The 21,519-nt window shown below is 40.4% G+C and overlaps 1 protein-coding gene across 1 annotated transcript; it reads left to right on the top strand.

Annotated features, from left to right (window-relative positions):
* The first annotated feature begins 8,252 nt into the window (after positions 1-8,252).
* Positions 8,253-15,183, top strand: LOC133407588 (calcium-independent phospholipase A2-gamma-like). The gene is made up of 8 exons (XM_061685640.1): positions 8,253-8,390; positions 8,438-8,656; positions 9,870-10,027; positions 12,538-12,632; positions 12,711-12,882; positions 12,970-13,027; positions 13,104-13,298; positions 14,594-15,183. The coding sequence occupies exons 1-8, from the start codon at positions 8,253-8,255 to the stop codon at positions 15,050-15,052; spliced, it is 1,494 nt and encodes a 497-aa protein (XP_061541624.1). The 3' UTR covers positions 15,053-15,183.
* Positions 15,184-21,519: the final 6,336 nt, after the last annotated feature.

Below are 21,519 nucleotides of genomic sequence, written 5' to 3' on the forward strand. Positions count from 1 at the left end.
AACATATTGCTTTCAGTTGCCTTTTATCTCTTACAAGGTATCACGTTGACTTGTGATAAAGATCCATAATCATAACTTACTTATTTAATGTCGTAATTAGTAATTAACTTGGGCAAAATACTACAATTTTCACAGCCTCCTTGGGACTTTCAACAGTCCGTACCCTTTAGGACCCATCCATGCTAAAAATAAAACAAACAAAAAAACTACAGTATATACAACCCCAATTCCAATGAAGTTGGGACATTGTGATAAACATAAATAAAAACAGAATACAATGATTGGCAAATCATGTTCGACCTATGTTTAATTGAATACACTACAAAGACAAGATATTTAATGTTCAAACTGATAAAGTTTATTGTTTTTAGCAAATAATAATTAACTTAGAATTTTATGGCTGCAACACATTCCAAAAAAGCTGGCACAGGGTCATGTTTACCACTGTGTTACATCACCTTTTCTTTTAACAACATTCAATAAACTTTTGGGAACTGAGGACACTAATTGTTGAAGCTTTGTAGGTGGAATTCTTTCCCATTCTTGCTTGATGTACAGCTTCAGCTGTTCAACAGTCTCCGTTGTTGGACCACAGAACACTTTTCCACTTTGCATCAGTCCATCTTAGATGAGCTTGGACCCAGAGAAGCCAGCGGCGCTTCTGGGTGTTGTTGATAAATGGCTTTTGCTTTTCATAGTAGAGTTTCAAGTTGCACTTACGGATGTAACGCCAAACTGTATTTACTGACATTGGTTTTCTGAAGTGTTCCTGAGCCCATGTGGTAATATCCTTTACACATTGATGTCGTTTTTTGATGCAGTGCCGCCTGATGGATCGAAGGTCACGGGCATTCAGTGTTGGTTTTCGGCCTTGCTGCTTATATGCAGTGATTTCTCCACATTCTCTGAACTTTTTGATTATTTTATGAACCGTAGATGAAGAAATCCCTAAATTCCTTGCAATTGTTCGTTGAGGAATGTTGTCCTTAAATTGTTCAACTATTTTCTCACGCACTTGTTCACAAAGAGGTGAACCTCGCCCCATCTTTGCTTGTGAATAACTGAGCAATTCCGGGAAGCTCCTTTTATATCCATTCATGGCACCCACCTGTTCCCAATTAGCCTGTTCACCTGTGGGATGTTCCAAACAGGTGTTTGATGAGCATTCCTCAACTTTCTCAGTCTTTTTTGCCACCTGTCCCATCTTTTTTTGGAACGTGTTGCAGCCATAAAATTCTAAGTTAATGATTATTTCCTAAAAACAATCAAGTTAATCAGTTTGAACATTAAATATCTTGCCTTTGTAGTGAATGCAATGATTTGCAAATCATTGTATTCTGTTTTTATTTATGTTTAGCACAATGTCAAAACTTCATTGGAATTGGGGTTGTAAATATGTTCTTGTCAATTTGTTCCACTCTGTTAATTACTATCATGTTGAACTGACAGCAATTTATTACTTTATATCATTAGAGTTTAGCATAATCCAATTGTGTGGAACAGGCGGAACGAGCCTATATTGGCTGTTTATTTAATTTAATTTTTTACTGTACACTTTTGATCGTAATATACGGAAGTGAGTCAAATAAGGGCCAGTATTAAACAAACCACATCACGAGTCAGATCAGGTGTCAGATCAGTAGTAACAATTCCAGATTTCTATACTTTCTACTCCTTACTTTTGTTAAAACGAGCTTGTTACTTTTTTTTGAACAAACCCACTCAGTGCAGTGGCGTGAGGATGGCAATGACCTCTACAGTACATTGGAGATAGCAAGCAACCCCAACACAAACATATGGCACAACATAGAGTAGGACAGCAGTTTCTTTGAGTCCAAAGTCAGCAGTTCATTTGCATCTCAAAAAGAAGGGGCATTCCTTTGAGGGCAATTTATCCCAAATTATGGATATGGTGGATTGCTGGTTTGAAAGAGGTGCGAAATCAGCCATCTGTTTCCAACTGGAAAGGCCCTCTCCAAACAGAGGAGGCGGTTTGCACATAATGTCCTGACATCTCTCCCCTCAAATTTTTTTGACGTGCTTTAGTTTTAGGGTGAGCTCTGCCGCATCAAATATGAAGGATGTGCTGTGGTATTGGGGGAACAAGTCAACCGATAGACATAATTACTAGATGCCTCACCATCTAGTCGGGTCATACGTCAAGGCGTCCGCCATTTTGCTGCAGTCATTTCCCAAGACTTAAGCAAAGATGCCGAATCACTGTCCTGCTTAGAGTTACACAATTTTTTAAACATTCAAATTACCTTTCAGAGGTAGGAGGAATTGTGTTTAGCCCATACAGCATTAGCTTAGGAGAGTCAATTGTGGAAAATGCTATCTATTCCCTTGCTCAAGCTAGCCCCCAAAGAACAACAACAGCAACAATGGTGAAATATATTCATTTTAAGGTAGTAGTTTTGCTGCAGTTCTTGAAATATGCGATTTTATAAGGAATCAGTCGCAGTGATTTAAGTAGGTTATGGTACTAATTTCTGAAGGTTGTCATAGCAGCTGAACATTCCATTCATCAGTTAGAACTAGGTCAAAACATGAGCAAGGCCTGTCTTAACCAGTTTATCTGTGCAGACATTGGATCATATCAAGTATGGCATAGACTACCACCATTTTGGGTTCATGTCAGGGGTAGTATTTGTTTTACACAAACTAATATTCCATTCCATGGCGAAATTAGAACACTGAAACGTCAAAAAGACAATTCAGGGAAGAGGCTGTGCAAAACACTCCTTTTCCAAGGTTTTTAAATTGGTTAAATAAAGCAATACCTGGCATCGGCATCGAAACAACAGCACCCCTCAGCCTGGTGTCAAGGCGAGTTTTTATTAACAGTTGACAGATCACACAGATTGGTTTCTGATGTAATGCTGTGATAGCATACAAGTCAAGCCTGGAGGTCACTGTGGGTCAAATAGCGTGTAAAATTAACCAAGTTACATCATTAGACAGCTGTAACCTTAGTGGTAAAAACCCTTTATTTTGCTACTTGCTGTAGGTACTCCTTAAGCCGTTTTATTTGTGCGTTTTTAAATAAGTTAGAAAAGGTAAAGTTTGTTGTCGCAATTGTTGATTGATGTCATTAACATAGCAATATAACTATAAAGATGATCACACATGAGGAAAATCACAAATCACTCATCACACTATTATCTCAACAGCGTCACCTTGAAAATCCGAGATCAGGACCTCCTGGCTGGTTCAAGTTTTAGCAGCAGATTGTCCCCATGAACTGAAGCGTCCACTTGGCTGGCTGCGCAAAGTGGACACTAGATATATTTGGCTTTACTTTTAAATGTCAGTAATGCAACATGTCACTTACACTGCAAGTGGAGGACCACCTGCTAGTAGTATTCATCCTACACCTAACAGTCAATACACAAAGCTAGTCACTTAATCAGGCACAGTCAGAAGTAATGGAAAATAATTTAAGCATGATTAAAATATCACTCAGTACTCACACACAAAGTTCAGTTTCCAAAGTGAGTTGAAATATGTTAACAATGAAATGGTATTCCACATTCTGAGCAACCAGCAGTCGATATCAATTTAGGGTGTAAGTCATAATAGGGTGATGCTGTTGAGGATTATCTTTTGCTGTTTATTTTTGTACATGACGTGACACGGAACTATCCCTTTTAGGAAACAGTTTTTTTCTTCTCTGCTTCAGGTGCTGTATGATAGACTTTGTCTAATATGTGTTACGGAGATCCGCTTCCTCCAGTTTCTGCAGAGAAAGCAGCCCGACAAAGTCAACTTTGTTGATATTTCACTTCCAGGCTACAACGAAGCCAAATACAACCCCAATTCCAAGGAAATTTGGACGTTGTGTTAAACAAATAAAAACAGAATACAATCATTTTCAAATCATGTTCAACCTATATTTAATTGAATACACTACAAAGACAAGATATGTAATGTTCAAACTGATGAACTTGATTGTTTTTAGCAAATAATCATGAACTTAGAGTTCATGATTATTTGCTAAAACAATACATTGTATGGGGGCACGGTGGCCGACTGTTTAGAGCGTCGGCCTCACAGTTCTGAGGACCCGGGTTCAATCCCCAGCCCCGCCTGTTTTGGGTTTTCTCCGGGCACTCCGGTTTCCTCCCACATCCCAAAAACATGCATGAATTGGAGACTCTAAATTGCCCGTAGGTGTGAATGTGAGTGCGAATGGTTGTTTGTTTCGATGTGCCCTGCGATTGGCTGGCAACCAGTTCAGGGTCTACCCCGCCTCCTGCCCGATGACAGCTGGGATAGGCTCCAGCACGCCCGCGACCCTAGTGAGGAGAAGCGGCTCAGAAAATGGATGGATGGAATACATTTTATCAGTTTGAACATTAAATATCTTGTCTTTGTAGTGTATTCAATTAAATATAGGTTGAACATGATTTGCAAATCATTGTATTCTGTTTTTATTTATGTTTAACACAATGTCCCAATTTCCTTGGAATTGGGGTTGTACAGCAGAGTCAGCTTCGAGGCAGCCTTGGACGAAATGCATGTGATTGATGAGAACGATGAGGTCAATTAACATTACTGAACACTTATTTTTTTCGAACATTACTGTTGCAGTAATTGAAGGACTGTAAAGTAACGGCCTGTATCGCCTATTCACGTCTTTTTGTGTTTTTTCTAAAATGCCTTAAGATGGCACCAAAGCCCTGTCTGTCTACGTGAGAATTGGTGTCAGGGAAGTATGGTGAAGTAATGTATCTCAACTAAGTGACAAGCATTACATCTCGGAGAGGAGCTGTAACTGTAGTCTGGGTTGTTAATGGAAGTTACGGAGAGTTTTCACCACATATGCATGTACACACGCACTTTGGTGCATTGTTTTTTTAAAGGTAACGTAAAATTAGTTTGAAAATTATATTGAACTTTTTTTACATTGTTTGTTGTATATTGACAGTTTAAACAATTAATATAGGTATATATATATATATTTTTTTTTTACTTTTCACGGTCGTCTCTTAAAATTGACAAAAAGTTATTTTTTAGTTAGAAAAATTAATTTGCTTGGAATAACAGAGAACATTGAAAATATGTGTTCAGTGTTACAGAAAATCCTTGTCTTTTAGAAATCATGTGTTTTATACTGACTCTTTACTTAATTCTTGCATGTTACGTATATTATGTACAGTGCATTCCTGACATAGCAGCATTAATGCTTAGGTCTCTTCTTCTAATTTCTTCTTTGATCAGCAGGTTCATCGGGGTGTCCCAGCGTTCGCAGTCATGTACGGCGCCGTGGGCCTGGGTTGGCTAGGCCGCTTTATGATGTTGCCGTCAGTGAGACCATTCATGGACAAGTCCTACGCAGTCTTTGCCCGGAATCGCTTAAAGTGGACCGGACGTGGAGAGGAGTGCGCCACAGGACGTGAAAAGAAAACGTAGTGATCAGCACAAATAGAGACTGTGAAGGAAAACTCTTTTGTTCATCATGGACCTGAAGTGAAAAACAGTCAGGTGCTTAAGAGAAGTATATAATGTCAGATTATAACCAATGTTTTTTTGTTTGTTTGTTTGACAAGAATGTATTTATTAAGTTAGTGTTTCCCAACCTTTATTGAGACAAGACACATTGTACATTAATAAACTCTCACAGCACACCACCAAACAAAAATGTCGCAAAATGTATCCACTGTAAAGTATACTGAAATTATGATGATGTTGTCTTGATTTAAATCTGGGCTAGAGGTATTCTGTTTTATGAATGGCAATGTATGTACAGTAGACAGTCAAGTTGATTATGTGTCTAAGTATTTACATGTTCTGCCTGTCACCGTATGTCGCTGTCACGTATGGATGAACAAAGATACATTAGTTGTAGTACATAAATTATTATTTTTGGACCAATCAAGTGACATTGGATAATAGCACAGTGGTTGGTTATCACTATTCTGTCTTCACTGGATGTAAACTGTCGCTGTTAAACTGCCAGTTAGCTTTCTGGAGTGATTTCACATAGCTATTTAAAAAAAAAAAAAAAAAAAAAAATTACAGTTACAGTGAAAATCATTTATGGTGTGAAAGGTTTTAGGGTTATACTGTAATAGAAGAATGTTCGCGAAGAAGATAGTTTTGTAGCAGATAAAAACTAATGCCCACTAGATGTCATTACAGGACCTAATCTATACTGTGTATAAATAATCTGTTGGTAAATTAATCATGCACTCCAGTTAGCATAGTTTATTTTTTATTTTTTAAGACTAGTTGTCAGTTAATACAAAATGGGTGTACAAAGAGCAACGTTGTAAATAACAATGGCAAAGAGTTATATATTTTCATGCAATGTTAAATATAGTTGCTGCAGGACAGCGGTGTTCAGTTTCAATGTGTGTATGTATGCCGTGGTTTGACGTAAAACGGGGCTAACATTAGACCACTGCGTGTGTTGCCAGCAGTGGCACCATGCACATGACCTTAAGCCTGTTTGCGTTGACTGAACACTGGGCAACACCCCCCCCCCCCACACCAAACTGAGTTCATCCAATAAGGAGAGGAGTTAAGTAACCAAACACAAGAAGGATATTGCTCCTGGCACATTTACAAGTGGATTGAAAAAAACAAATATCATAATGACTGAAGCGGATGCACAAGGACAGAAGAAGCTTATATGTTTCAGGTAAATACTAAGCAGATGTAAACTATACTTTGTGTCTTGACCTTGCTCTATGCATGTGGCAACAATTAACTACTGCGTATATAACAGCGCTGTTAAGCCTCCCCCCCCCCCACCCCCCCACCCCCCTAGCCCCCCAGCGGACTGTTGAATTCAGCACTTGTCCCACTTAAAGAAAAGAAACAAGGACACCCAAGGGCATGCTAGTGTACAATTACTTTGAGGTTGCATTCCTATACAGTACTGAGGAGTGTATAAGAAGAGCGCCTACAGCCACTCATGAATTATTTAACTAACGTACATTTTATTTATTTTTTTTTAACATGGATTGTCTCTGTTGCAATCAGTAAACAGTAGGCTACTTGAAAAAAAAAAACTATAAAATTGATCACGTTATGTTTGAAAGGTTGATGAATTTGTAATGTACAATCTTTACCACTAGATAGAGCAAGTACACTGTACTAGAATTGTGCAAAATGTTTTGGGGAAAAGCATGATAACGTTCAGATGTCCACTGGGCTATACATTGTAATTGTTGCGTATATTATGTACACAGTTTTGGTCGCTAAAAATAAATATTCCACTTTGTGGTCTTGTTTTCCTCAGAGCCATCATCACTATGCGCCTGTGCTTGCAAAAATAAAATTTGGAATTCGAGCAATTGCAGTTGATCACATCAGATCAACAATGTGCCGTTACCTCAGCATCAGCCTAAGGACTGTGGACAGTAATTGGAGCTCTTACTGTAAAGCGAAATACTTAAACATTTTCCTGAGAAGGTACCCGGCCTGTGAGCCACTTCACTTCCACCGATATTCATCAGTGCCTGCTTCTCATCTCTCCCGATTTGCGCATAAAACTATATTAAAAAATGTAAATCTAAGTGATGACAGTTCTGTCTCTAATCTCTTCCTATCAGATTTTTCTCCAAAAGTGAAACATCTCCAGATTGTGAGATGGTACTTGCCCTCCAACAGGGGTGCGTTCAGAGCCCAAACTACTGCTGGGCTCATTGAGGCACCTCAGAACAGTTTAGAATTAACTGCTCGGGGTCAATCTTTTAATCGATTGTCCCGAAACGTTAACATTTATTTCAGGAAAAAGGACATTGTATCTCAGGCTGAAAATGCTCCGGCGTATATCAGCAGGACGCAGCGGCGGAGTCCAAGTCAGCAGGCATCTGCACAGAGACCTATATCTGAGGCTAACGAAACAACAGTCCAATCACCAGGAGACAAACAGGAGGACTTGGGTCTTGCAAGCCAGGCAAACTCTGGACTGCAACTATTCCACATTAGTTCTTTGGCAACAAGATTTGGAGAGAGCTACAATTATGTCGCCAAACACATTAACTCAGTCTTCTCCCTGGGTTTTACCAAAGTGCAAGTTCCGGCGAAAGGGGAAATCACAAAAGGATCCAACAGGAGATCCAAGAAGAGAAAAATGCAAAGTTATCATGTCATGCATTCCAAAGATATTGAAATATCTCAATTAAAATCAAGTGCTGACAAGGCAACCGTGGAACCCAATTATAGTAAAAGCTGGGAGGAGGGCTATCGTCATTTTGCAAAACACATTAATACGTACTTTGGCGCCAAGGTTATTGATGATGCCAGCCGTCACACTCGACCAGAATCCCTCGCACGATCTCCCTCACACGTCCAAGTCGGCACAACACGACACAGTCAAGACCGCATCAGCCCTGAAACTGGCCTTTTCCATAGCGGCCACAATACAACCCACTTTGGTGAGAACTATTTTCAGATGTCAAGTCACATTAATCAATATTTTAAGGCCACGAGCACATTACATGACACTAGTAGGAATCTGAAGAACGAGATTGACTTTCCTGCCGCAGACAGACAGAAGGCAATCTCCTTCATGGACTGCTTTCATCACCCCACAAGAGTCATCCCTGACCTGCTCAGAGCATTTCTCAACCGGGTGCCCTTGCCCCAGAACAGAAAGCCAAAACATGCAGTAACATCACCAGAAGGAGGCTTCGGTGAAAAGGTAAGTTCTTAGAGGTGGGAAGAAAATAGGATGTCCATCAGAAAAGCTAAAATGGTCCTTTGGTTTGCATTTATTGCCAACATCCAAAAGCCTATATTTTGTGTTGCATGTTGTCAGTTGTTTTTGAGCCACAAGCAAGCTGAGGAACTGACACATGGGTTGATTGAAAACCTGAGACAGGCTTCATCTGCAGAAATTCTGACTACCTGTGTGGAGATGCTGAATGAACACCTGCGACATCATCCTTCACGTAAAGCTTTGATGTGGCAGGTTTGTTGGAAGGGGGAAAAAAAAAATACATACCCTTTCATGCATAGTGATCTCTGATTCACTATCGTGAGACGGATGCACGTGCGGTGTGGAGTCACCTCCATATCTCTGCTCACGAGCGAGCCACCTCGCTGCTCCCACGACGAGTGTGTAGTTTTAAAATAATATAGCAAGGATAAGCGGTACAGAAAATGGATGGATGGATGGATGGACTAGTCATGGGTATGTCACGCTATTATGCAATTGTATCTGTAAATGCAGACATTAGCTAATGTTAGCTAGCCACGCTAGCTGAATAAGTAAGAATATGGAGTCACGGGTAAGTGTTTTTATGGAGGTTTGGAGTTGACTTCAAACTGCATGTGTACTCTTTTGACTACATTGGACAGCTTTTCAAAAGTTTGTTTTGTCTATATGCATTATTGATGATGTCAAAGTTGCCATCAGTCACCACAGTGGGCACTTATGTCATACCTTACAATGCCAACCACTGGTCTGCAGTTTTAAGTCCAAAAAAAAAAAAAAAAAGTCCTCAAACCAGAAAGCCAGGAGTGCAGTGCAGGGAAAGAACATCTCTTTCCATTCCTTCTATTCCTTCCTTACGATAGCAGGTAAAACAAACCAAAATACTGTATATTGAGACATCAATTAACAACTAAGAAGTAATACATTTATTGACATTTGCAAGCATTGATTTTGCGATACCATGCAACAGCACTGGACTATGTTAAAATGTGTGAACACATAGTTTAAGTACATAAAAAACATGAAGTATTTCATAGTTCCCATAATCTTTTTTTGGTTCATTGTTTTGTTAAAAACATGAAGAAAATCAATTAAAAGCCTAGTGGACACCAAATCCTTAAAATAATGAAGCTGGCTTTTTGTGTTTATGCCAAAGGTAATACAAATCTTTTCTGTCATAATTCACTTAAATCTGTAGGAGAAAATGGCCGTAACATTGCTGAGACAGCGGCGAGTCCATAGAGACAACCAAGCCCTCCAGACGGCCATAAGAGAAGCCCTGGCTCTCATCGGCTATGTTGACCCAGTCAAAGGTCGTGGTATCAAGGTCCTCTCCATTGATGGCGGAGGTACAAGGTAAGAGTCACACCAGACACAATACAATCTTATGGTTTTCCACTACTCAAAAAAATACATGCCGAGTATGCCGTTCAAGCATAAGAGCAAAGAAATATTTTGATTTATAATTAGTCTGACCTATACTGAAAAGCAATATTTTTCCTTTACATTGTTACAGGTGTCTTTTCAGGGTGTTCATATTTTGATTTCCATAATTTTGGCAAATATTTTTACATAGAGCAACATATTCAAAGTTATTTTAAGTGAATTGATTTTGGCATAGTATTGTGCCCTGTCTGTTTGGATTCACATTAAAAAAGAAAAAACAATTGTTTTAGTCTGGCCCGTGAACCTAGTGAGGAGAAGCGGCTCAGAAAATGGATGGATGGATAGTTTTAGTCTGTTCGGAAATGTTTCTCCTGTTTGGTGCATGACCTAAAGTGTGCTTTGAGGTTTGGTCCTCTGTGCAGTTGAGTTTGACACCCCTGCGTTAAGGAACACCCTAACTCTAACCCTAACCCCGGGACCGGATGGAAGTCATCCAGTCCCGGGGCCATGCCACAAAGGAATTTTTTAACCACCTCGGCAATTTCAACCCAAGGTTTCCAATATGACCAGCACAGAACTGCAATAACAAAGTAACACTCGGTTTCTGGTCTCCTAGGATCACTGTGACACACAAACTACACAAACCATGATAGCTCATGGAGGAGCCCATTACAGTATAATACACATTTTTAAAATGATAGCTCTCATAACAGTGGCAATATAAATAACATCTGTTTGTAATGCAACTCTCATCGTACAACCCCAATTACCATGAAGTTTGGACGTTGTGTCAAACATAAATAAAAACAAAATACACCCACCCATCCATTTTCTGAGCCGCTTATCCTCACAGGGGTCGTGGGAGTGCTCGAGCCTATCCCAGCCATCATCGGGCAGGAGGCGGGGTACACCCTGAACGGGTTGCCAGCCAATCGCAGCGCACACATAAACAAACAATCATTCACACTCACATTCACACCTACGGGCAATTTAGAGTTTTCAATCAACCTACCATGCATGTTTTTGGGATGTGGGAGGAAACCTGAGTGCCCGGAGAAAACCCATGCAGGCAAGGGGAGAACATGCAAACTCCACACAGGCGGGGCCGGGGATTGAACCCCGGTCCTCAGAACTGTGAGGCAGACACTCTAACCAGTCGGAAACAGAATACAATGATTTGCAAATCATGTTCAACCTATATTTAATTGAATACACTACAAAGACAAGACAGTTCAAACTGGTAAACTTATTGTTTTTAGCAAATAATCATTAACTTAGAATTTGAAAACCTGAGACAGGCTTCACCTGTCACCTCTAAACCTTTTCTAAGTAAAAACACTTACCCGAGCTCATCTAAGATGGACTGATGCAAAGTGGAAAAGTGTTCTGTGGTCCAACGAGTACACATTTCAAATTGTATTTGTAAATTGTGGACGTCCTGTCCTCCGGGCCAAAGAGGAAAAGAACCATCCGGACTGTTATGGACGCAAAGTTCAGTACTAGACTGGCCTGCCTGCAGTCCAGACCTGTCACTCATTGAAAATGTGTGGCGCATTATGAAGCGTAAAATATGACAACGGAGACCCCAGACTGTTGAACAGCTGAAGCTGTACATCAAGCAAGAATGGGAAATAATTCCACCTACAAAGCTTCAACAATTAGTGTCCTCAGTCCCCAAACGTTTATTCAATGTTGTTAAAAGAAAAGGTGATGTAACTGTCACATGTGGGGAGTAGCTGGACCCAAGAGCAGGCGGAGGCAGATGTAAAATGATGAACAGTTTATTGAGGAAAGTTTATGGAGGTGGTCCTGGATGTGTTGGCAGGCAGTGGACAGAAGAGACGGCTGGCTTGGTGGCAGGAATGACGTGGGTCAGGAGCACTGGGAACGAGGAGACACAAGAGTTTACAAGGGAAGCGAGGAACATTACAGCTTACTTGACATAAGGTGGGCTGTGGTACCGCTAGGAGAGGCTGCAATACTTAGGCGAGGATTTCTGGGAACAGGCAGGCTTATATACACCGGTGGTGATGAGGCTGATTGAAGACAGAGAGGTGCTGAAAACAGAGAGGGGAGGGGGGGGGAGAGAGAGGACACAAAGCGCCCTCCCGGCTCCAATAATGGAACTGCAGGGCAGTATATGACAGTAACACAGTCGTAACCATGACCCTGTCCCAGCTTTTTTGGAACGCGTTGCAGCCATAAAATTCTAAGTTAAGGATTATTTTCTAAAAACAATCAAGTTTATCAGTTTGAACATTAAATATCTTGTCTTTGTAGTGTATTCAATTAAATATAGGTTGAGCATGATTTGCAAATCATTGTATTCTGTTGACGTACACATTGTTTTATTATTATTAATACTCCATATAGCACTCCCACATGCCATATTAAATTTTATTTTACTGAATCTTTGCAGTAAGTGCGCGACATTGTGTAGGGCCGGAATGTCAAACCGCTTTCTATTGTTTGTGTTCCAGAGGCCTGGTGCCCCTGCAGGTGCTCAAGCTGCTGGAAGCACAGACAGGAAAAAAGATTCATCAGCTGTTTGACTACATTTGTGGCGTCAGCACAGGTGACCAAGCCATGAAACTATGATGTTTCTGACAATAAATCCATCTAAATCCCAAATGTCACAATATTTTAACTGCAGGGGCTGTGTTAGCCTTCATGCTCGGCTTGGCCCATTTTTCCCTGGAAGAGTGTGCGGACATGTATCGGCGTTTTGGTTCTGAAGTTTTCCGACAAAACCGCTTGGTTGGCACAGTGAAAATGGGTTGGAGTCACTCTTACTATAACACAGAGACATGGGAAACCATACTAAGGTGCTTTGTACAAGAACAATGGACTCTGGATGACTGTAGATGCAAGGTGTAATGTGAAATAAAATGTCACATTTTTATTGTATAAAGAGAGAAGCTTGGTGATCGAGTGCTCATCAAAACAGCCAGAAATGAGTCAAGTCCCAAGGTGGAAACACTTACAAAAACAAAATACGTACTGCTTCAATTTAGCTGCTTGGATTTATTGTACTGTATGTGATCAGGTTTCAGCTGTCAGCGCTGTGGTCAATTGGGGCAACAGTCCAAAGGCCTTCATCTTCTGCAATTACAACCACAAACCGGGATCTCTGAGCCGCTACGCAGGTGGCTCCAGCTACCCCATGTGGCAGGCGGTGCGAGCGTCTTCGGCCGCTCCGGGATACTTCCAGGAATTCCCGTTACAAAGCGACATCCACCAGGTTGGAAGAATTACAGAAGTTGTTTGCACTGTTTCCCAAACTTTATTGAACCAAGGCACATATTTTACATGACTCAACTCAGTCTTATTTCTAGAGCAGTAACAAATGTATATATTTGCAAAGTTACACTGTTGGAAATGTAATAGTAGGTTAACTATTTTAATTAGTTCCTCCAAGTAATATAACTAATTACATTTTACTACTTTTCTTAATTTTGAATTAATGCATCAACGGGACCCTTGGATGTTTCCTCTAAAAAAAAAAAAAAGGTGGATTAAAACCATAGATCATTTTGGAATTAACCACGTACTTTATTCTTTACACAAATAATACCAATAACAAAACATGCTAACGTCAATACTTAATTAAAAAAAGTGTTTCTTGCATTTTATATATACAGTATTTAGTCCAAAATTCTAAAGATGAAACTGCTCCAAAGCCAATGTTCTTTTATATGTTCAAATGCATATAGTTACTGTGTAACTATATGCAAAATGGCACATGACCAGAGAGCCAATCACAAGTGTCGGCTTTAGAAGGAGGAAGTGATACGAAAAAAGTCAGAGCCGCTGTAATTTAATTTCACATTTTCTCCCAGTAATATAATGGATTACAATTACATACATTTTGTAATTAAAATACATAACCTCCTTACATGTAATTAGTTACTCCCCAACACTGTGCATATATGCATGTATGTATAAATGTACAATACAAATTTTACATTTGGATGCCCTTCTGATGCATCACAAATTTTGTTTAATCTAGTAAACTCTATATTTTTAAGAGAAAATGACAAAAAAAATGAATATTGTTAAAAAGCAGCAGTGTTTGCATTTGTCTTTACAAACTTAACTATATTTATTGTATGAATTACACTCTTATACATTTCTAATTCCCCCTTTCCCATCAATGTCTCAGTTAAAGTATGCTGTTCTTCTGAGTAATGTGTAGAAGCACCCATTTTCAGAAAGCAATGGATGCACCATACATACTGGCTTCAGGTGCTTTTTCTTTCTTTTTTTTCCTCAGAATGAATTACCTCACTAACTGAAGTCCACACTGCTGTTACTTTCAACACGGCCTGTTCAGTTTATTTTTCAATCACAAAAGGAGCATGCATATCATGAATGTTGGCTCCGTTGGTTTTCTATGACTCTCCAACACCTACTAGTAGATCATTTGCCATGTAGTAATATAATTTCTACCAAAAACAGTAATTGGTTAGTCATATTTGACTGCTGTTATTTTGAAGACAACTGTATGTAGAGTTGACGAGATACTTTTTATTGTAGGACGGAGGGATTATCATGAACAACCCCTGCGCCTTAGCTGTGCATGAAAGCAGACTCTTGTGGCCCAACCACGCATTCCAGTGCGTGCTGTCCCTTGGCACCGGTCGCTATGACAATGCTAAGAGAGGCCCTGCCAACTCCACAAGCCTGAGAGCCAAAATAAGCAACCTGATCAGTAGTGCCACCGACACCGAAGGGGTCCACACACTTTTGGATGACCTGCTCCCCCCCGATGTCTACTTCCGCTTCAACCCCATGCTGAGTGCTGAGGTGTCCCTCGACGAGAGCCGCCCGGGGGCTCTGGACCAGCTGGAGACAGACACGCGGGTTTACCTGGAACGAAACCGCCTCAAACTGGCTCGACTCTGTTTAGTACTCGGGGCAGAGCGTTCGGCTCTTAGCAAAACCAAGGACTGGATCTGTGGAAGGGCCTGGGAGATGAAGCACCAATGGGTCTAGATAGAACTGCTGGAATTAAGAAAAATAGCCCTGCATAGTCTGTCTTTTGTGGGGATAATTCTTATTATTTATTTAATCGTACATATATAATGCTCATTTTTGAGGCTATACTGCATACAACATGTCTAAAAGCAGGGTTAAAATACATAATGAGAACTGTTTCTAAATTATTTTACTCTTATTTATTCAGTAAAGCCTTGCCATTCGCGGGGCATACAAAAACTGAGTAATTGTCGCCCCCTAAAAATGTTTATCCAGTGGTGCCTTGAGATTCAAGTGACCAGACTTACGGTTTTACGAGATATGAGCTAAATATATATATATATATATATATATATGGCTGAAGTATTTAACACGTCACCATCTTTCTCACTAAATATATTTCCAAAGGTGCTATTGACATGTAATTTTCGCTTGATGTTGGGAACAACCCAAGTAATCCATACATACCAAGAAATTAGAAGAAATAAGATAAAAAAATTAAGTTGTGCGTAATAATGTGAAATGACACAGGGGAAAAAGTATTGAAGACATGAAGAAAGGGAGGTGGAAAAAGGCATGGAAAGCCAAGACAACACCTAAAATCCATCAATAATCAAACAGCAATCCAGCCCCTTGTCAGTGGAAATGAATATCATCTTGTTCAGTCCTAATTTATGGCCTACAAAAAGGTCTCATTGCCAAGGTGTGAGTCAAGACACATCTCATGAGGGGTAAGAGCAGAAAGCTGTCTCAAAACTATCGCAAACTAATTGTTGCAAAACATATCAGTGGCATTGGTTACAGGTGCATATCTAAGCTTCTGAATGTTCCAGTGAGCACGGTTGGGGCCATAATACGTTAAGTGGAAAGCCAATCATACCATAAATTTGCCTTGAATCAGGTGCTCCTCACCAGTGATGCCGGTAATGCGTTACAAAGTAACAAAAGTAAAGTACAAAGTAACGCGTTACTCCAAAAATTTGCCATTTTGAGTAACGAGCGCAGTAACGCATTACTTTTCCCGGTAAAGTTATTAGACTACAGTTACTTCTTCAAACCAACAATAGTTACTTTTGCATCATTAAAGTCTCTCACCAAACATTAATTTGTAAATGGTGATTCGAACAAAGCACATTTAACCAAGACCGCTCCTTTTTCCAATGAATAGTAGGATGCGATTGGGAAGTGATTGTTTATTACACAATGGACAGTCATGATGCAGTACCATAAAAGTGCAAAGAAAATGCACAATTTTACTGTCGCCACACTATTTTTTTTTTTTTCCTGCGGAAAATGTATTTGATTGTTGTTACTTTTTTTATTTACACATGAAGAATACAGTTTTACTGGCGTGTTAAACGTGCTATGCATTGTGGGTTAATTATTCATACCGGAGTGCGCAGTCATAAATTGGTCACGGAGGGTAAGGACTCACTCACTGAAGGACTTATACTTATAATACAATACTTAGCTTAAATCATATTTACAATAAAAAGTGAGAACTCTCAACTTTGTCTGCGAGCTGATTTGCCGCGCTGCACGGCTGACGTCACGTAGTAAGAAACATTTTTTTCTCGCTCTTCCCATCAAAATGTCTGTGGTGGCAGCAATGGTGTGTGTGTGTCACTCACTTTCACGTTTCGGTACACGCATGCACAAAGGCACGCACACACACACAGTTGCCTTCGTGGACTACAATCGGCAGTGTACTGTGAATGGTGTGCTTGTTTACATGTTTATGTACTTACTGTATTTGTCATGTCAAGTCTGCACTAAGTTGTTGATTTAATGTGGCTTCAACTACACTAATATTTAATATTTATTTATATATTTAATAATCAGAAGAGTTGTCCAAGAGCCAAGGACCACCTGTGGAGAGCTTCATAAAGACTTAGAATTAGCAGGTACTGTTGTCACAAGGAAAATAGTGAGAAATGTACTTCGCCGCCATGGCCTGTATGCACACTCACCAGGCAAGACCCCATTGCTGGAAAAAAATGCATGACAAAGCTGGTTTAAAGTTTGCTGAACAACATTTGGACAATCCAGTTAAATACTGGGAGAATATTGTCTAGTCTGATGAGAGCAAAATTGAACTCTTTGGATGCCATAATGCACACCACGTTTGGAGAAGAAATGGCACTGCACATCACCCTAAAAACACCGTACCAACAGTGACGTTCGGAGGTGGGAACATGATGGTGTGGGGCTGCTTTTCAGCAAATGGTACTGATAAACTTCACATTATTGAAGGCAGGATGAATGGGCAAATGTACCAAAACATTTTTGACAAAAATCTGCTGCCATCTATGAGGATGATGAACATGAAACGAGGGTGGACATGTCAGCAGGATAATGATTCAAAGAAATCCTGCCAAGGAAACTCTCAATTGGTTTCAAAGAAACAAAATAAAGCTGCAAGAATGGCCCAGCCAATCACCTGACTTGAATCCAATCAAAAATCTATGGAAAGAACTGAAACTCAAGCTCTGTAAAAAAAGGCCAAGAAAACCTTACTGATTTGAAGATTGCTTGTGTGGAGGAATGGGCCACAATCACACCAGATGAATGCATGTGACTAGTTTCTCCTTACAGGAGGCATCTTGAAGCTGTCTTTCGTACAAAGTATTGAATAAATACCAGTTGCCATGTACAATACTGTGTCATTTCACATTATTACACACAGCTTAATTTCAGAGCTTATTTGTACTACTTTCTTCGAACATCTGGCAAATTGTTTTATGTCAATAGCCCCTTTGGAAATATATTTAGTGAGAAAGATGGTGAAGGAACCTGAATTTTATAATCACCTATTACTCTCGAGGTTCCATGCGTGTTTGTTTTCGTGGAAGAACTACAATTATAACGTGTTAAAAGTCAACCAATTTATTCCTGACAGAGGAGTCCATACATTTTACAGAGCTCTGGGTCAGCAGCTACGCTTATCCTCGCCTCAGCAGAGACAGCGCAGACTGAACAAAGCTATCTGTTCTTGCCCCCGACTTATACAATGTTTGAAAGAGGAAGTATGGAATCGCTGTCGTCTGATTGATCCATGGTCCCATCTGATGTCATCATTGCTCTGCAGAATGATGACCATTTGCCGCTGGCTCCAGACGCCGTCTCCACAGTCTTTCATCTCATGTTTACAGTGACTCCCCGCAGCCATTGTCTTCTCCGGCATGTGTTCTTTGTGGCCTCCACATGCACCCTGCTGGAAGCCTTCTTGCAACACACTCCCACACCCTTATCTGATTTACATGTTATGTCCCCTGCAATAAACTCTCTTGATCACCCCCAGACTTGTCACACCCTGAAACTCTATATAACCTTCAATGGTGACGTGTTAAATACTTATTTCAGCCACTGTATGTATGTGTGTGTGTGTGTGTGTGTATATATATATATATATATATATATATATATATATATATATATATATATATATATATATATATACACACACACATATATATATATATATATACACACACACACACACTGTGTGCCCTGCAATTGGCTGGCAACCGGTTCAGGGTGTACCCCGCCTCCTGCCCAATGATAGCTGGGATAGGCTCCAGTACTCCCGCAACCCTTGTGAGGATAAGCGGCTCAGAAAATGGATGAATATATATATATATAGTATATGTATATACATATATATATACAGAGTATATATCCACACTATTGTTCACATGTAGGATAAACAGTTATACATTTTCATGTTGAATTGTATTTTCACATCTCTGTAGAGTGCAAATTTTCATCAACCTTACTATAAATCAGTCTAATCCTGACAAATGATGTAATAGTTGATCATTGTCTGGGAAACCATCCAATTACTGAATTTCTGGGGTTAAATCTCACCCATAGGTCTCAAAGCTGACAGGCTGTGTCCACAATGGGGTGTCTTTATTCCAAACAATGGTGCATTGAGTAAATGCTGCATGGTGCCAGTCACAGTTAAGATCCAAGGTCAGTAAGAAACACTTTGCTCCACTGAAAATCAACCAAAAAAGGGGGGAAAAAGTCTTTAAAATGAGATGTAGTCAGATTGAGGGCATGCTTGTCTTGGTTCAAATTATGTCTTCTCCAGTGGTGTTTAGTTGTACTGTGGCATCACAGCGGCAATGACGTTATATTTTTTTTGCATTTCACAATGGATTTATTATCTCGAGCCTGGTGTAGCAGTTGTCGGGCAAGCCTTGTCGACCTTGATCTCTTATCCTGACATGCTCCCTTACCTGGAGGAGATGCTTGTGACGCTGAGGATGAGAAGAAAGGGGTGTTTTCAGTTTCCACGGCAACTAATAGAAAAGAGAAAGGAGCAACCCAAGTACTTAAAGGTAGGACAGTCTATTTATCCATCCATCCATTTTCTGAGCCACTTATCCCCACAAGTGTCGTAGGAGTGCTGGAGCCTATCCCAGCTATTTTCAGGCGAGAGGCAGGGTACACCCTGAACTGGTCGCCAGGCAAGCGCAGGGGACATACAAACAAACAACCATTCGCACACACATTCACACCTACGGGCAATTTAGAGTCGTCAATTAGCCTACCGGAGAAAACCCACGCAGACACGGGGAGAACATGCAAACTCCACACAGGCGGGGCCGGGATTTGAACCCCGGTCCTCACAACTGTGAGGCAGGCGCTCTAACCAGTCGCCCACTGTGCCGCCCAGTCTATTTAGTCCCTAGAAATACAAGTTGAATATATGAATGCATCTGACAATGTTAGTGTTGGCATGTGAAGGGGCGCTTTTGTGCTTGAGAGTGCTTCCTTGCCAAGAATGAATGATGTCACAAAAAGTGGGCTGGATCTAGAAGTGCATCGAGATGTCAGTAAGTGAAAGAAATATTGGGTCAAAATGCTCTTACGAACACAATGCCATTATATTAAAAATGCTACATTTTCCTTTGGTTTCCATAAATGTTACAAAGTATACAGTACGTCATCACTTTTGAGTGCCAACATATATACTTTTATAATCTCACACTTATGCTGTTCAAGGTTGTGGGGAGCTGGAGCCTATCCCAGCTGACTTCGGTTGAAAGGCTTTATACCCTGGACTGGTCGCCAGTCAATCATAAAACACATACAGAGACAGACAACCATTAAAACTCACATTCCGACCGTCACTGAGTGGGAACTGAACCCACACTGCCTGCACAGAAGTCGGGGGATTGGACCACTAAACGTCAATGACTGTTAAGTAACACTTTGAGGCAAATATATTTTGTTTACAATCAGTGATGTTTTTATACTTAGAATGATTACTCTCCTGGAAATATGGCTTCTGCCCAGATAGCAGAACAAGGATTGGGACAATAGGCAGTAGCACTCAGGAAATAACCCCCATACAGCGAGCGTTGTCATCTTGGAGGAGAGAAATTGGTCCCAGAGTGTGGATATATGAGATTGCTCCTCGTTGCAGAATCCCATCTCAATATCTCTCTGCATTGATGTAAATGTTGATTGAATGGCAAACCTCATCTTTCCAGTGAGGGAGATGCCGTCCCATACCATCAAACTGCCTCTACCAAAGATTTTACTGTATCGGTACAGAAGTCAGCATAGCGTTTGCTGTGTCTTCCACACACTTAGACCCTATGATCCAACTGTTGTAGGCAGAAACAGGACTCATTGTGAGTGGGTGGCAAAAGCTCAAGCGATCTCCGATTGCACCACTAGTAAACATACCCTTACATCTCTTGGTATCTTCTCTGTAGAACTTTTTTTTTTATGACATCCATTTGAGTTGTCCTCCTCATCCACAGGTTTTGCTGAATTAATTTTGTAATTTTGACTTTTTAAATTAACATTTTTGAAGGAAATTGAAAATTGCCAAAACCTTTTGGGGTACATATGGCGGCGTAACCCCAATTAACACAAGTTTCAGTTAGTTAGTCAATAGCTTCTACTGAAGTATTTTTAAAAATATTATAAAATAGTCTATTGAATTGCTCTTCTCAATGAAATAATTGTACGTTTTTTGAAATAAAAGTTTTTTTCCTGGATCTCGTGGACCATTGCCCCAATAGGAGTGGCACAATGTTCTGCTCAAACGGACAGTCCTTAGTCCAGTGCCCCCTCCCTCATACAATGACAGCAAAGTGTAACTGATATTGGCAGAAACCCCCCAGCAACCCACTCTTACCATGAGCTTCCATTGAAGCTTTTGGCCGTACGCGAGCATGGAGACAATCTTGTCGTCACTGAGCTGACTCCCCTCACTGTGCAGTGTGGTGCATGGCACTGATCTCCACTGGCTGCTCTGAAGTATGACAAGTGCATGCTCGTTCTGACAGGCAGTCGCGTCAGCCTTGCTTGGGTCGGTGGTTTCTTTCCAGTGATGCGTTTGGTGTTCACAGCTACAGTACCTTGAAATTATGAACAATCTATGTTTAAAATTGTGATACCAGCTCAAATTAGGGAGCGCGTGGATGCCTGAAAGCCTCCACATAAATGCAAGCTTCTTCTGT

This window comes from Phycodurus eques, chromosome 1, assembly GCF_024500275.1.
Source record: "Phycodurus eques isolate BA_2022a chromosome 1, UOR_Pequ_1.1, whole genome shotgun sequence".
In the NCBI taxonomy this organism is placed as follows: domain Eukaryota; kingdom Metazoa; phylum Chordata; class Actinopteri; order Syngnathiformes; family Syngnathidae; genus Phycodurus; species Phycodurus eques.

Excerpts from the sequence above, each read along its gene's own strand:
- LOC133407588 (XM_061685640.1), top strand. The coding sequence starts at position 8,253 with ATGCCAGCCGTCACACTCGACCAGAATCCCTCGCACGATCTCCCTCAC. Across the intron at positions 8,391-8,437 it reads CCACAATACAACCCACTTTG|GCCACGAGCACATTACATGA; the intron begins GTGAGAACTATT and ends CAATATTTTAAG. Across the intron at positions 12,633-12,710 it reads CATTTGTGGCGTCAGCACAG|GGGCTGTGTTAGCCTTCATG; the intron begins GTGACCAAGCCA and ends TTTTAACTGCAG.